At 35.9% G+C, this 16,017-nt stretch overlaps 1 protein-coding gene across 7 annotated transcripts in view; it reads left to right on the forward strand.

Annotated features, from left to right (window-relative positions):
- Ten-m (teneurin transmembrane protein Ten-m) overlaps nucleotides 1-16,017 on the forward strand; it is a 653,992-nt gene that overhangs the window by 315,855 nt on the left and 322,120 nt on the right. For all 7 annotated transcript variants that reach the window (XM_069110243.1, XM_069110246.1, XM_069110245.1 and 4 more), the window contains exon 3: nucleotides 2,205-2,519. In XM_069110243.1, the coding sequence (XP_068966344.1) occupies nucleotides 2,205-2,519 (315 nt within the window). The remainder of the gene's footprint in view (nucleotides 1-2,204; nucleotides 2,520-16,017) is intronic.

The raw sequence follows: 16,017 nt of genomic DNA on the forward strand, positions 1-16,017 counted from the left end.
ATTAGAAGAGAACATCACACCGGCGGTGTCCACTTACCAAAGACATAGAAACGCTACATTAAGGCTCGGAGGGTTTCCCCGAAAAGGTGGCAAAACAATTCTAACGTCACGCACACTTGGACAAACACGAAGGAACATGGGACTTCCGGCTCCTCTCAACCAAGGGGAGACGACCAAACGGAAAAATATTCTTTCTGAAGATTCTTCTATCATATGATGTCACCGTTTTCTCTTGCCTGAAGCTACAGTAGCTCACGAAAGTATTATCATAGAAAGTATAACATTTTGAAATTTCAGTACCACTCTAATGAAATACGACTGTCATAATTATATTCATAAAGTTTGAATCAAAACTGAAAATGTATATATGATATTTGGAACACCAATAATCGAATCATCATTAGAAGTTATTTAAGTCTTCAAGAATTATTTTACACTACAAAGAATATTCTTTTTTAAAATTATTTTAATGAGATTAGGTAAACCAAAATAATCATCATTAAATTATTACAACTCTAGTCTTAGCCGCTAAAAGGTTTCCACAAGTGTTCGAATACTTTTGCAAGCAATTGTACGTTCGTAGACGAACTCTCCGCGAGATTTCTCGAACGTTTTTGTCGCGAAAACTTGGTTAGGGAGTTTGGTTAAATCTCGAAAGAGAGAAGACTAATTGATCCCATGGGTGGCCACGAGTTGTCATCGTATCTCAAAACGGAACAGATGTTGTTAGGTGACGAGAGAACAGGAAAACCAGTTTTTGGGTCGTTGTAAAGGAAAAGAGAAAAGAAAGTGAGGAAAGTGACAGCGATGTCTTGTCACGGGCAAGCGTTTGGGATAAATCGCGCGAAAACTATGATCGATGCCTTTAACCTTTGACTCTGCTCCTCCACGAGCCACTGCATCAACCAACCGTGTTATCGAGATATCGATATCCACGCTTTTCTTTCGCTATCTTTAGCTTTCCTCCATCGATCCAACTTTGCCTGGGGGAACTTAGTGATGGGATCAAGTTCAATATGTACACCACCGTTCTTATGTAGACTACGGATGTTTGTGCAATTTGACATTTTTACAATCATAACTAAAGTAAGGGAACCTAACTAGAATATTGTTGTTAATAGCTTAATGATACAAAGGAATTAGAAGATCGCATTGGCCAAAATTTAAGTAGCACTAAAGTAAACAAAAATGAAAAGTTGTTGTAGAAATTGTACAAAACAATTTCAAAATATGTACTACACGTATATTGTCGTGGAAATGTAAAGGGAATCTCATCAAATGAAATTCACCAATTACAAATAAACAGCTTTGTAAAGAATTTACGTTGCATAAAAGTTGTTCGTATTCTTTCTCACATATCATCTGTTAAAATTTCGTAGATTTTAACTGTGTCAACAGAATCGAATTGTTGCATAAATGAAACAATCGTACGCCTCACTATGTTTGTTAATAAATAAGCTCGTAATAAAAGAGAATCATATTAATCTGTAATGTAATAAATCCCTAGTCTCTGCGTCGTGAATAGAATATCGTTTTAATCCACACTCTCATGGTTTCTTTCATTCACAAAATTATGATATAAATATCATGAATACCGCGTATTAATCGAATACCAAAATAGTGTAATAAAATTCCAGACAAGAATTCAATAACCCAGCAGGGAGAACGCTTTAATCGCTCCATTTTTGTTGTGAAACTCTCCTACACAGCTGGATATTAATTGCCTAATAAAAGCAACGTCCCATAAAAAATTTTTATTAAATAAATGGCTAATAGGATACGTACGGTGGAAAATAATTTTTCTATAATAAATCTTTCCTAAGTTCAGAAAACATATACTTAGACTAAGAAATGAAAAATAATACGTCCATTAAAAAGTTAAGTATAATCCTAGGATTGATCAAAACTACATTAACAACGGATTACTAATAACGCAACTAACATATAAAACATCTATATCGTAATAAGATCATCTTGTAAACTTAAACAGATAAAAACACACAAAATTATCGTAATATCCAAAACGAAAGGATCCATCAAAAGTTTGAGTGACTTAATCGTTCAGCAAATGACAAGCCCAGATCCCGAAAACGAGGGGTTAACACCCTCTTTTTCGTGGTAGCTACAATGTCAACGTTACTACAAACGCACATAGTCGACTCGACATGGATGTTTACGTAGAACATTTTTAACGATTGTTCCAGGGAAGGGACGGCTCTACCCGGCCTACAGTTTGAGCGGCAGCGAGGGTGAGGAAAATTCGCCAAGCCTGCGAGGTCGTGCTCCCGCCTACCCTCAAAATAATCACCAGACCACGCAATCACACCTGAATCACTACAACGCCAGTCAGCATAAACAACGTGCCTATCAACAGCAACAGCAGCATCCCCTGTATCATATGCCCAGCACTGGTGCTGGACTTAGCGACACACCAACTTCCGGTAACGCGTCCGACGAAACCCTCACCGACAGTGACCTGATCACTGTTGCCCGTGACTCTGCTCTGCTCGTTCATAACGGTGAGTAACATTATTTGTTCCTCAATTCCTTCAAATAAAACAAATAAATTAGCGTTAGTTTATTGAAGAAGGACATAAGCGTTACTTAACGAAAACAGAAACGGGGATGGAAATTATAATATGAAATAATTAGGCCCTCGATTCTATTTATTATCGCTTTGTTTAGTATATTTGTAGGGATTTTACGGCAATCAGTCACTTTGATTACTTTGATTGACTGATACTTCTAGCGTTAAGAATCTCAAGCCTACAACGCACATTCTTAGCATAGTCGAAATATTTCATAATCTCAAGTAACCTGAACACGCGTGAAGCTTATCAGAAACGTATCTTTTCATAACGTTCCCACGCAATAACTCTATTTCTCATCCGATGGTACATCTATTGCATACATCACCTTATTTGTTCCTCGTCTTCCACCGTGTAACAACATCCTTAAACGAAGTTGTCGTGTGAGTTTCGCGCTAAATGGTCCGATTGACTCGTCTCGTGTCTTCCACGTGATAAATACCTTTCACGAGCAACTGTCCAGCAAAGACTTCGAATCCAGAGAGTTTCCAGGTGTTATACGAGACGAAGCTGGCGCAGGTTGGAGTAGACGTGGCTGTACCACGCTCGGTATACCTTCGAAGCGATACGTCATCCGTGACAAGCCGGTGTGCCGATAACCTCCGTCTCCGACAAACCCCCGTGTGTGGCCTCACACCTCATCGCGGCAACGACCATCCATCATGTTTGAGTAATGTAGGGACACGATTTCACGTTATTGCAAATGACCGACTCCGTCTACGTAGCAACGTACCTCTACTTCAGACCGATTACCATCCAAGAAACTGACCCTTTATTAGAGGCCATTATCGATCGCGCCCTGTGGCCCTGATTCTCAGCTGCGAGGTCAACGCTATCCACGTTCAAGGTGCATCATAATGTATTGGGTTGTTCGAAGAGTTTCTAACGAAATTTAAGGAAAGTTAATTTTGATAATTTAATTTTGTAGAAGTAAAACGTTATTAGTGGACTGCGAATGTTTATGAGATTTCAGTGAAATTCAAGTGAAAGCTAAATAGAAATTTGTTTCACTCGTTAATCATCATAGCAACCGCTTCACTTGCCATACTCTATATATTCATTTTTTATTTCTTCGTGGAAGTGAAGGACGAGTGATCGAAGACGTTATATCGTTGTTAATCCTAGTAGTTCGATACACATGACGCTACACTTGGTGTAACCACGAAGCGCACCCTCTCGCGCATGACACGTTGCTTTCCACTGTCATGCTAATCCCTCGCAGGCGTAATTGCCGATTTATGCGCGGGAACATTGGTCTCGGAGCATAATGCGTACACAATGTGTCCCGGGGGTTTGGGATTACTTATCCCATGAAGAAGGAAATCGCACTGGTTTGATGGATGATGGAACCTTACGATCCCAATGTCTCGTCACTTTCTCATGAAACGTGGACGTACTTACTTAGTATAGAGTAGTCATGCTAGTGGAACGAAATTCGCCAGAAGCTCTTTATTTCCCTGGTTTCTGCACGAGGCTAGAGACAGAGTCATTGTGATTCAGCTGAAATCTTAATGGAGTATCGAGAACCGCGAAGGAACGTCTATTATGAACTCGCCTGTTTCCCATTACGGTCAATAAAAGGGGAGATTCAAAGCACATTTTTTTGCACCGCAGAGTGAGGCTAGAAGAAGACAAGGAAAGGGGGGAAAGAGAGAGAGAGAAAGAGAGAGAGGAAGGTTTACTAGGTACGCTGACGTGATTTTAGTCCGCGATCCATTCTCCGCAACGCGACGCGGGGAACACTTCCATTTAGATGCTCATCTCGCGGAAAAGATTTCACGAGGATATATTACCGTGACGTTATGTCTCCTTTCGTTCGAGGAAACCGGAACGAGATGCTATCTTTGAAATAAACGATCACGGTTAAATGCTTTGCTTGCAATACGAACCATTAACGCGCATCCACGCTAATATCCTGCCTCTAGTACGAGATGCATGCAGCGACGGGATGTCTTCCTCTAATTAATTTAAGACAGACACTGGTTACAATATGCTCGCGTCGATCTGAATTCCAGTAATTTCTTAAAATACTCTGCAATCGTCAGGTACAGTCCAAATAAAATATTTTGACGTTCGAATAATCGTGTAACTCCCGCCAAATAATTTCTAGTTAGAAAATAGCATTAATACAATATTCAGAAATATTGGTAAATTTAATGAAATATTCGAAAACAATATCAAATTTAATAGAATATTTCGACTAGTAAGTAATTATTCCCAAATTACATTTTTCTATGCCCTGCGAATAAAAAATCATTGAGTCTACCAAAGAAGAATATAAAGGAAGCTCGAGAAATTAAAAATTGATTAGCAAGCAAGTTTGTAAGATGTTCAATAAACGATAAAAGAATGAAATTTTCATGGAATATAGGCGGAGTGAGGATTTCAATTTATCGTTGAACCAGCTGTTTTGTATCTATCAATAAATCTACACGCCTAGAGAATCTACGACATGTTTACTTACCAATGTTAATACGGACTACAGTGGCAGCGTTATCCGTGGCAAGTATTGCTACTAGCTGGGACCTCGTAGATTACTGCTTGTTCCGTTATTGTAAGGTATGTAATTACTACACCCACTATCATCAGCATGTGTATAATTACTACATGCACTATCATCAATGGATATCTAATTTCTACACGTACCCTTGCCAGTGGGTGTGAAATTACTAGATGTACGATCCAACCTGCCCCTCTCAACTAATACGTGTACTGTGGATTGTACAGTTGCGAAATGTACTTCTTAAAATGAAAGTTAACGACGCATCAGAAATTTTTCGACGTTCAAACGATCATCTGATTTCCGTTAGATGGTTTTGACTTTATGTATCAGCATAGTTTGCCAAGGATTGAATTTTGTAACGTTATTAGCATAAAGTAAAGATAAAACACTTGTTTCAACGGTATTACCTCTTATTATATAATCCATACGACGCACCATGTGCGTCAATACCAGGCAAAGTGTTAAATAATACCTTAGTTTTTGAAAAAGCTTTTTAAAACTTTTTACACATCTCTTATTTCCAAGAGTGTCGGAAGGTTTTAAATGCTTTATGTGCAACTTGTTGCTCGTTTGGAATAATCTCCTACCTACTATAAGACTAAAATTCAACGATTTATTTCGGTCTGGTAACGAAAAGAAATTTAAATACGGATTTGGAAATAATACGACTAATGACATTTATGTGAATAATTTAAAACAGAGAAATTCCCAAACCATTTGACAAAGCAAATATAATATTCGCGTGTTACTAAAAATTAGAGCTATTATCACAGATAGTAAAATCATACGATTCAATGATGAGCAATTATTTAAATTCTGCGTGTAACTTTTGTAAATGTATAGTCTTTAATCGAGAATAACACACCATGTGAATGGCAGAAACTGTGAAACCCTTCGACACTCTGTTTCCTTGAATACCGATAGGTTGGTTTTTTACAGAGTTGCGCCAAGTTTCGACACAAACTATTCACTAATAGTCTGCGATATCTGAACGACTGGTATGTAACGTATAATGGCGGCGGAGAAAAGAGAAGTTCGCGGTGCAGTATACTCGTGGAATTCAAGGCAGCTGAAGGGGATGGTGGTTGAAATGTGGAATGTGTAGATGGGAATAGAACGGTACCAGTTTGTCCGTTCTTTTTCCAGACAAAAAAAAAAAGAGTTTGTGAAATGAATGATAGGTGTCTCCAACTGCTTCTATACACAAATTTTTATTTTCACTATTAAGTCTAATAATTTTCACTGACGAGTTTATTTCCTTTATTCGTAAGTTTTTTATTTTATCCAAGATAATTAATTTAAACATATTCTTTCCCCTCGAGTATAATTACTTGCAAGTTTTTCTCTTTAGAAGAAGAGACGAGTGTTTCTCTCTTTACTTCGATATATTACTTAAAATATGAAAAGAGTATATTTGAGAGAAATCGTAGGAAAAAAAGCTATGATATTTCCAACGTCAATATTAAAAACTGTTATTACTGAAAAACGTTTGTCTTGCTATTATTTGAAATATGATGGCGGCTGCAGCGTACATAAATTTCGACTCTCTCGATGGTCGACTCGACTCTTGACCCACGTAGCAACCTCTCGCACAGTAAAATCAATGGAGAAAATTCTAATTGCTCCCTTTCGCGGAGGGCTGCTGCCACTCGAGCAAGAGACAAGATAATCGTTTGCTCGAACGCGAGAACGCGACGAGGGGCTATAGATCAGAAGAAGCTTCCGGAATTAATGTTCAAAGAGAAGAAAGCAATATACCAGAGGGGCGGAGAGAGATTAATTATCTACGAGACGATAATTCGTAAAGAGGAACGCAGGCAAGGTGTGCCGGGGTTCGTGATAAAGCGCGGTTTTCCTTCGTGTTGGAACGGAGTCGAAGGTCGGAAACGACGTGGATTAGAGCCGCGCGACCGGAATTTCGCGGGGAAATCCATTCCTACGCCGGAACCATGACCGACCCCGAGCCCAGCTTTCAACCAGGACGAATGAATACCCGAAGAGAACACGAGGGAGGGGGATTACTTCCGTCTCATTAGCGTGGGCCACGATTCCACGCGGCGAGATCGAGGAATTCGTCACGCCTGCCGACCATACACACCCACGAAAATCCTAATTCATTTCACGACGAAAACCTCCAGTCTGATGATTAACCAGCCGATGATGACGGAAGCCGAATTTATCCGACGCTCCACGTCGCCAAATTACCCGGGCTGAGTCACTTCGGTTTTTGGTTCACGCCATGTTGCATAATTTATAACTCTAATATGTCATATTGTAGCAGTGTTTATGAATAATGCAAGAAGTGAATCCCGGGAGGGAAAGATTTCTTGTTTTGTGATTCGGGATCATTAGTACATGTACATTGCCGTTTAAAAGTATACACACCTTGACCAATTTATGATAACAATACGCGAATATATATATGTATGTAATAACGTAAATGCTTAGGGTAAATCAGACGATCGATTCTGGAAAATCAAGTTTATCATGGGAATAATTAAATTAAATACAATAACAGTTAATAACAAATCTACTGCAAATTTTATCTGTAAAATCGAGAATCGATTTTCTAGGTCCTAAATTACCATTTTTCTCTCGTGATCTGTTCTATTTAATAAATGACTGTCGATAAAACAAAACAAAAGTAAAAATGTCGGTTGGCGGGTAGTTTGAATTTTATGAAATTTACATATATATACGAATCAGTGAGAAAGTAAAGATCAGAACCAATACTTACTATCTTCTTTTGGAATGAACGTATTATATCATATGAAATATTTATCTAAAATCATATCACGTTAAATACGTATCGTTCAGTTAGAAGTTTTATGTTTTCTTATCATTCACGTCGAATTGCATGAAATGTAATACTCGTAAAAATGGCTGCCGTCTGGGTTGACCGTCATGAATCACGAGCACTATCAAACTTGTACACGTAATTCGTTTCACGATTTCTGAAGGCGTACACTTTGTCAGCCTTCAGTAAATCAAAGAGTCACACACGTTCCGATCGAAAGGTTTCTCTTAAATTGAAAACGTCCGAGCCAGAAGTAAGATAAAATAAACAGGACGAATACTGGGATCAGTACAGCCACTTTTAGGATTTATTAAAGTATCGAATTACTTTAATATTTCTTGCAGACGAACTCTATTTTTGATGATACGTATATTCCAGCTATTTCATTGAATTTGTCACAATTAAAGTAGAAATATAGTTTAAATTAAACATTTTTGCAAATAAATTATTATTTATTATAATTTCTTAGAAAATCTGTATTTAATCCATTGGAATTTTATATGCAATAGATATTAAATTTATTATATTTACTGTATATAATACAATTTTATATAGTATAGATATAGTGTAGATATATAATCCAATTTTTAAGAATAGATTAATGCACCAGTCGAAATCATTAAATTTTGGATTTTGTTCAATTATGTGGAACATGCTGTAAATGCAAACCTAACTATATTGTATAATAATAAATATTAGGAGATTGTAGGGGAATTTATTCTGGAAAAGGAATCATATCAAATGACTCGAATTTTCCCTCTATATCACATAGAATAACACATATATTAAACATATTTAATTGAATATTTAAAATTTCATCAGAGGACGATATTTGATATTTTACTTATACGCCAATTTGTTATATCTTTTTCAAGCCAAATAATCTATTAATGACATGAATTACTTTTAATCGCATAATTGGTATCGGTTACTTATAAATTAATTGCACATTGAACATATTGGAAACTCTAAACCTCTGATTAGGATCTTAACAATGAGTGCATCATTAAATGATTACATTGGTAATTACCAAGTTACGAAATTCGAATCCAATTCGAATCATATGATATTCAGTGGAAATTATATAATACATGTTTCCCACTCAACATTGTTTTCATAAAACTTGATCTACTTTATTGTTTACGAGATGATAAATTATTAGAAAAAACCTGTTATTTTGCAAAAATAGAAATACGTACACTTAGAATTTCTATGCAAATTATGAACTTGGTTCGGTACAAAAATGTACAGATGCATAAATATGCAAAAATATATAAAATATCGAAAAAATATACGAAATATTGATCAAGTATATTTACTACGATTTTTAATAGATAAAACTCTACTTAAATTCTATTCTTTCAGCTGTCATAAAAATTCCCAATCTTGAGGAGAAAATGAAATTATCAATCGTTTAATAATTATCTTATCAAGTGGCAATATGACTTTATAAAATTAATAATTGATATTATTCGAACAGCCAATGGCTAAACTCCATGTGAATGGACAATACTCTTAGCGTGATAACTCAGTAATTTTGGATTAGAAGCATAAGGATATTACTGATAGGGTCTTCTGTATACCCTTATATATCCGATACCGGTTGTTAACGATATCCGAAGATCCTTTGTCGATGGCATTATGAGTACAGTTCGTTACACCTAAGGAGTCCGTGATTTATGTTTCAGAAGACAAAAAACCTTTGTTGTCCGTGTAGCATGTTAAAAGAGCGAACCAGGGATATCGAATTTCGTCTTCGCCATTCAAAATTAACGAGCAGCTACCCTTTGGGAATCTTTGTAACAATCGGTACTGTTTCAACGAGTTACACAGGTATGCGCCCTTGTTAACAATCCGTTTGATCCTATTACGGACAGTTTCACACTGTGTTGAGCAATTTCTGCGACTCAAAAAAACCATTTCGCGTCCATCAATGTTTGTTACCGCAGAAAAAATCTTTTCATTGGAGTAATTCCAAAATGTAACATTGCGTACTGACACTTTTTATTTTGGGTAAGGTTTGTGTCATGAATGATAAATAATACCAACCAAAGTATTATGTCAAAGTATTAAGTAGGTATTTATTACGATAAATGTACTGTTTGATGTAGTGATGGCTTGAGATTATACAGGGTGTGATTGAATAGTACATAAAAGTAAAATAATATTAAGAAACATTCCTAAAAAATTTTTCATTTCCGACTTAGTTTTCAAGAAAATCAAGTTTGCAAATTTATCTATTTATATATTATTAATCAAGTATACTCGAATATAGTTAATTCTGGACTGGATAAAACTAAATAATCGTAGAATCAAATTTTCCGTTTCACGCGTGATTGTCAAGTAAACAGAGTTTAAACCTGTTTAGTTTAGAATCACTCTAGTACATGCCTATGATAAATTTTCAAATTTATTTTTCTTGCAAACAAAATGTCTTGTGAAAAAAATTTATCCTGCATATTTGACATACTTTCACACACAGAGTGACCTACTGTCAATTATTTAATTACATGTTATTCGGCCGGACCCTGTATATCGGTGTTGAAGATACGTACAATTATACCAATTAATGAATCAAAATCCAAATTTGCAGATTCTAAAGTTTATTCAAAAGACAAATATATTTAAGTATGAAATCAATCTTAATACTAAAATCAAGAAAATAAGTTTCATCGGTCTCTCAACCAAATATTTCACTGTGCGTTGCGACAAAAGTACAGTTTCACCGCATTTTTGTGTAATGCGTATTAGATGATTACGTTTTCTTACTACCAAGTGCTTCTTTAAAATTAAGAAAATAATTTTGACCAGCTTTTTGGCTTAAATATTCCACTGCTTGAGTCGAGGAGACAATACAATATGACGAACAATAAAAGGACAACAAGAGGGGCATGAACCGTTCCGTATGAGCGGATCTCTTAGGTCCCAGACCGATATCGGACGATTCAGTTGCGTGCAGCAATGGAAGTTTCGATTCACTGCGGAATTCTGACGAGAAGGTGGTGAGTTGCGTGTAGGCGTCTCGTAGCACGATCGTCTCGAGAGAAGAACTTCCGTGGCGTCCCTTGACGAAGCCCCGAAGACGAACGCCACGGTGTATCCTGTCGATCGTTTGGGGGAAGTACGAGCGAGCGAGAGGGAGTTTCATTTAAGTTAGAAATTGCTTCTTCCGCAGCGATGATGGGCCGCAAATTGGGCGCGAAACTGAACGCGAGACGAGAAGAATGTAAGAGAGAGAGAGGGAGAGAGAGAGAGAGAGAGAGAGAGAGAGAGAACAGGAGGCGTTAAGCAACGAAAGGAGACGTCAAATAATATATTGATTTTTGTTCACAAGTCGAAGATTACTCGGGTTTGAACAGCTGTCTTGGAAAACACGGATTGGAATTATCTTTGCTTCCAGATTTCCGAGAGTAATTCTTCGTGAAGAAGTAGATTTCGACAGATTGTGTATTGTTCAATTTTTAGTTTGAAATATTAGAAAGATTCGAATATAAAATGTTACGTAGCTAGAGTAAGGTAGGATTATTTGAGTCAGTTAAGTTTTAAGATCTGGAATTTTATGCGAAATTTAAAGGTACAAAAATGCATAGAACATGAAGAAATACGTAAAATATTCAGAATACAACACTTCTCATAATTTTTAATAGGTGAAATATATATATCTTGACTCTACTCCTTTACTTGTATTCATAAAAATATAAATCTCCATAAAAATCCACAGTCTAATAATGATGAAAGAACGAGGAAATATCTGAGGAAAGCTGTATTAAATAAGTAACAATAGATATAAATGGTACACATCCGTAATTATTATATTGCTATTATTACATTAACAGAAAAAACCATTTAAAGTGGATCTTTTGCAGAAAATTTCAAACAAAATATAAGTAGATTTCCATATACTTTTTGACGCCTTCAAGGTTGGAACGTGATCTTATTCACAACGTGGCACATAAAAGTGCTGAAATAAAAGTTAATGAACTTAAGTATACATAGAAACCCAGCTTACAAAGCTTTCTAAATTATTCCTCTGTCTCTGTTACTTTTTCCTTGACTTTTATTCCCCTTTTTGTAGAACCGTCTACTTACACAGTTTAACTTACGAAGATTAAAAGATAAAAGTATTGTTTCATAGGCTTAGCGATCCGTATTTTCACATAAACGTCACTTTAACTAAGCCATCATACGAAACTTACGGTAAACTTAACGTCAACATGGTGGCAAGAATGAAATCGTATACAGGATGTTCCAGTAACCGTGGTACAATTAACAGGTGGAAAATTCTTTGTGAAAGAATAAATCAAAAATGTAGAATAAAATTTGTTCATACGGCACTACGTATTCGATAAAATCGAATTTAAAGATTTGTTTGACGTACATGTAATTAGCTAATTATCGACGAGCTATGAAAAAATATTCAACAGTGAGTTGTTCTACATGCGGAAACTAGTCTAAAATGTGGATTAACATTTTCACGTTTATGGCCTCGTTTTCAAGGAAATGCAGTCTGAAACGTATACATAATTCATTTTCAAACTTCATTTTCTCGAGAACGAAACGTCACATGAAGAAACATTACTCTTCATTTTTTATTTATTTCCTTTTTTTGCCTTGCTGCTTGTTCCGTGGTTACTGAAACATCTCATAGGCATGGTGATTTTAAATAAGTTTTTACTTATCTCTTTAGTTTGACACTCGTTCGATAAATTGTCCACATTCCACATTCAATAAACCAAATCGTATCAGGGTAATAGGATTAACCCGATATACGGATTAGCCTACTTTCTCTCTTAGACATATAAGCTAAGAGCAGCTTCAAACCGCTTACAAACTACTTGTTATATTCCTGTCAAGATCATGACACAAACTTAGATTATCCTGGAACTACACGCAACTCGTTACGCTTTCGGTGATACTATCGCCCGCATTCAATGTACCCCGATATTCTCGCGTTTTCGGCGATCTCCATCGTTAATTAAGCCATGTATTTCATACCACGTTGATAGGTCGCGGTTAAATTTCATCGTATGATACTAAAAAGTAATAAAAAGAAGAGGAAATTATAGACAAAGTTGAAGTTTAAATGATTATTTCTTTTAATCTGACTCTGAGCAGTGTGATTTAAATTTGTTACAAATTTTGTTTTTGTGTCTTCTACTGCCACTTATTTGAACATAATACTTAAATTACATTCAATTAAATTTATGATATCAAATATGATAGTACTTAATAAATAACAAAAGGTACATTAATGTTTTGAGCTCATCTGATTGATCTGTTGCCTCAATAGTAAAATAAAATTAAAAAGAAAGAAGACCAACAAATAGTTGAAAGTAAACAAACTTAAAACTCTATCTCTATTCGAACATTTTTGTTTTTATTTAGCACTAGTTTGCAAAACAATTCGAAATAAACTGCTTTCTCTCAACATGAAAACGAAGTTTACTAATCTAAAACAAAGATCATCCAAAAAATTCGATTACTCGACACTGCTTTTTATCGACGTAATTTGAATGTTCGTGAAGAGGTCATTTTGCAGTGGCTGATTTAATATTCGATTACACAAGGGTTACGAGAGTTTGAAGCTTCGTCTTGCCCTTTCCCATCTGAACGATCAAACTACCTTACCCGAGATATTTGGGATGGCCACGAAAAGCGATTCTCCCCAGCCGACGTCGTATTGTGTTATGCGTTCACCATAGAGAATTCTTCTTTGGGTGTACGATCGGCAATAATCAGCTATCAGCCCGTAGAACTAGCAGCCAACTATTCTCGTTACACCTGATAATCCGTTTTCAAAGGTTTCGATACTGTATCGAACTGTATCGTTACTGTGCAACAAGATGTAATAGCAATTATGGTGTTTTGGAGATTAGATCGTCCTTTGGAGTTACAAAATGTCTTTCATTCTTTTTTATGGTTTGCAAATTGGGTTATTAAGTGCTGGTGAACGTATTTCTTAAAAATAACAAAAATTATATTACGAAGAGTTTATACAAATACTATGATATATCGTGTATAAATATTATACAAAGCAAAATCTGCAATATATTATAATATGCAAATATTATGTTGGTTAATTGTTGAGGTTGACTAATAGAGGAACGAGTAGATGAATTTGCAATAGAAAAATATGTTGAAATAAGTATAGGTATAAGTATAAGTACAGGTATAGTGTATGTTGATCCAGATCCTTACTCTTACATTGTCACAATACAATAGGAAGAAGGTATGATAGAGAGCACGTTCATATATTTATAGCAAAGAACATTACCAAAAAGTTAACCTTGGTATGTAGCTCTAGCTGAAAGCTACAAGAAACAGCAATAGAAATCTACTTATAGCTCTTTTGTTTCTAGATCTTGTAACCCAAAACAAAATTTATATTCAAATTTATATTCAAAACAATAATTTGGACATCTCTTTATTTAAAATTTTTTTCACTAAATTCTATTCTCTTCGTAACAGCGGTTTCCAGGGCACGGATATACAAAAGAAAAGGTATAGAGTTTTTTTTAAAGTAATTAGTTCAATAATCTATCTTTCATTAGAAGGCTTGTATCTTTGCCACGGAGATAAGTCACTAATTCGTACAAGTTCGATATCTCATTGAACCGATTTGGCGTATAAACGCGATGTTCATTCAAAATTATAACGATCCAAGAGATTGAAATTCATTTTTCCCAAAATCATGATTTTTGGGTTACGTCATTTTTACAACTAAGAAACGGGCACACGATACTAAAAAGACAATACATGAATTGACATATTACAATTTCTACTCTACAATTGCATTATATGATAATAACTTAAACTTCCGTGAAACATCGTTGTGAGATTCGTATACTGTGCAAACCGACTCTTGCTTAATCAGAAAAAGGGATGTAGTAGTGGAAAATAGAAAGATAGGAAGGAAACAGAGAGAAGACAGATTTGCGAGTCTATCGAAAATTCTCGTTGGCGAATCCGGCTGTGTGGAGCCCTTGAGACAACGCGGCCAAGATTACTCTGTCTTCGAGTAAGCGCAGAGTCGACGAAGGGTTACCCGTATTTAATTAAACTGTTACTTCGCATTGATTGCCAAACTTGGGGCCCGGGGCCGCTGCAGGGAAGATTATCGAAGTTCTGCGCGCTCCCACTTCGGCCATATCGAGAGGCTGCTAAGCAATCTTGCGAACTTCCAGTCGTGTGATAGCGCTAGCCTTCTTTGGTAACCTCGTTTTATTACCACCAACTAATATATCTATTCATATCGTCACGTCGTTCCGATAAAAAATATTCAAATAAAAGAAAATGAGATTGAAAAATCTCGATGAGAGTGTGTATACCCTTGTTCAGAAGTATTAGGCTACTTGTCTCGTATCGTATGATAGAAAGTGATCACTGATCTAGATTGCTAGAGAAACAATTAATTAACCGATTGAAATTTTGTACTTGTACTTAGAGTAATTTTTCAAAATATAACAGGGAAAGGTATGAGTATTTTGCGGGAATTTTAGGGTAAAATGATAAATCAATAATTGTAATGTTCACAGTTGTATAATTTTTTGGTCTAACCATTGTTAAATACAAATGACACGCGAATAGGTTGTCAATGTTACGATAAAATGTCGAAATGTACGAGTCACGGTCGAGTAAGCAGTATCTTCTTCGTAACATTCCTCGGTTCTTCTTCCTTTTCTTCCTAACACGCGCGATACGCTCAGCTGCTAGTGTCACGAACAACTTCTTTACTCTTGGGAGTTTCCTTACGGCTGATTTCGATTTTCGATGAAACTTCACTGCTCCCGACTTCTTCTATTCGTACAGTATTGCTCTCTCACCAATACTGGGGAATCTTCTTTGCTTGTTTACGAATTACCAGGCTCATTTCCATCCGTTTGTCCTTCGAAACTTGATTTCCACGTTGAGAGGACGAACTTCTACTGTTTATGCATATCCGGATGAAAGTGGATGCGTGATGATGCAGTCTGAGTGACCTATATCTTTGATGCATTTTATCTTTTGGAAATGAGATCTTAATAATTTGGAAGATACTTCGGAAGATATTAATTATTATGAAATTAATATCGTTGGTACCGGTGTGTTCGATTTTTTAAACTAAATAATTCGTATTTACTTAGTACTGA

This window comes from Bombus flavifrons, chromosome 3 (assembly GCF_040668555.2).
Source record: "Bombus flavifrons isolate JBK064 chromosome 3, iyBomFlav1_principal, whole genome shotgun sequence".
Taxonomy (NCBI): Eukaryota; Metazoa; Arthropoda; class Insecta; order Hymenoptera; family Apidae; genus Bombus; species Bombus flavifrons.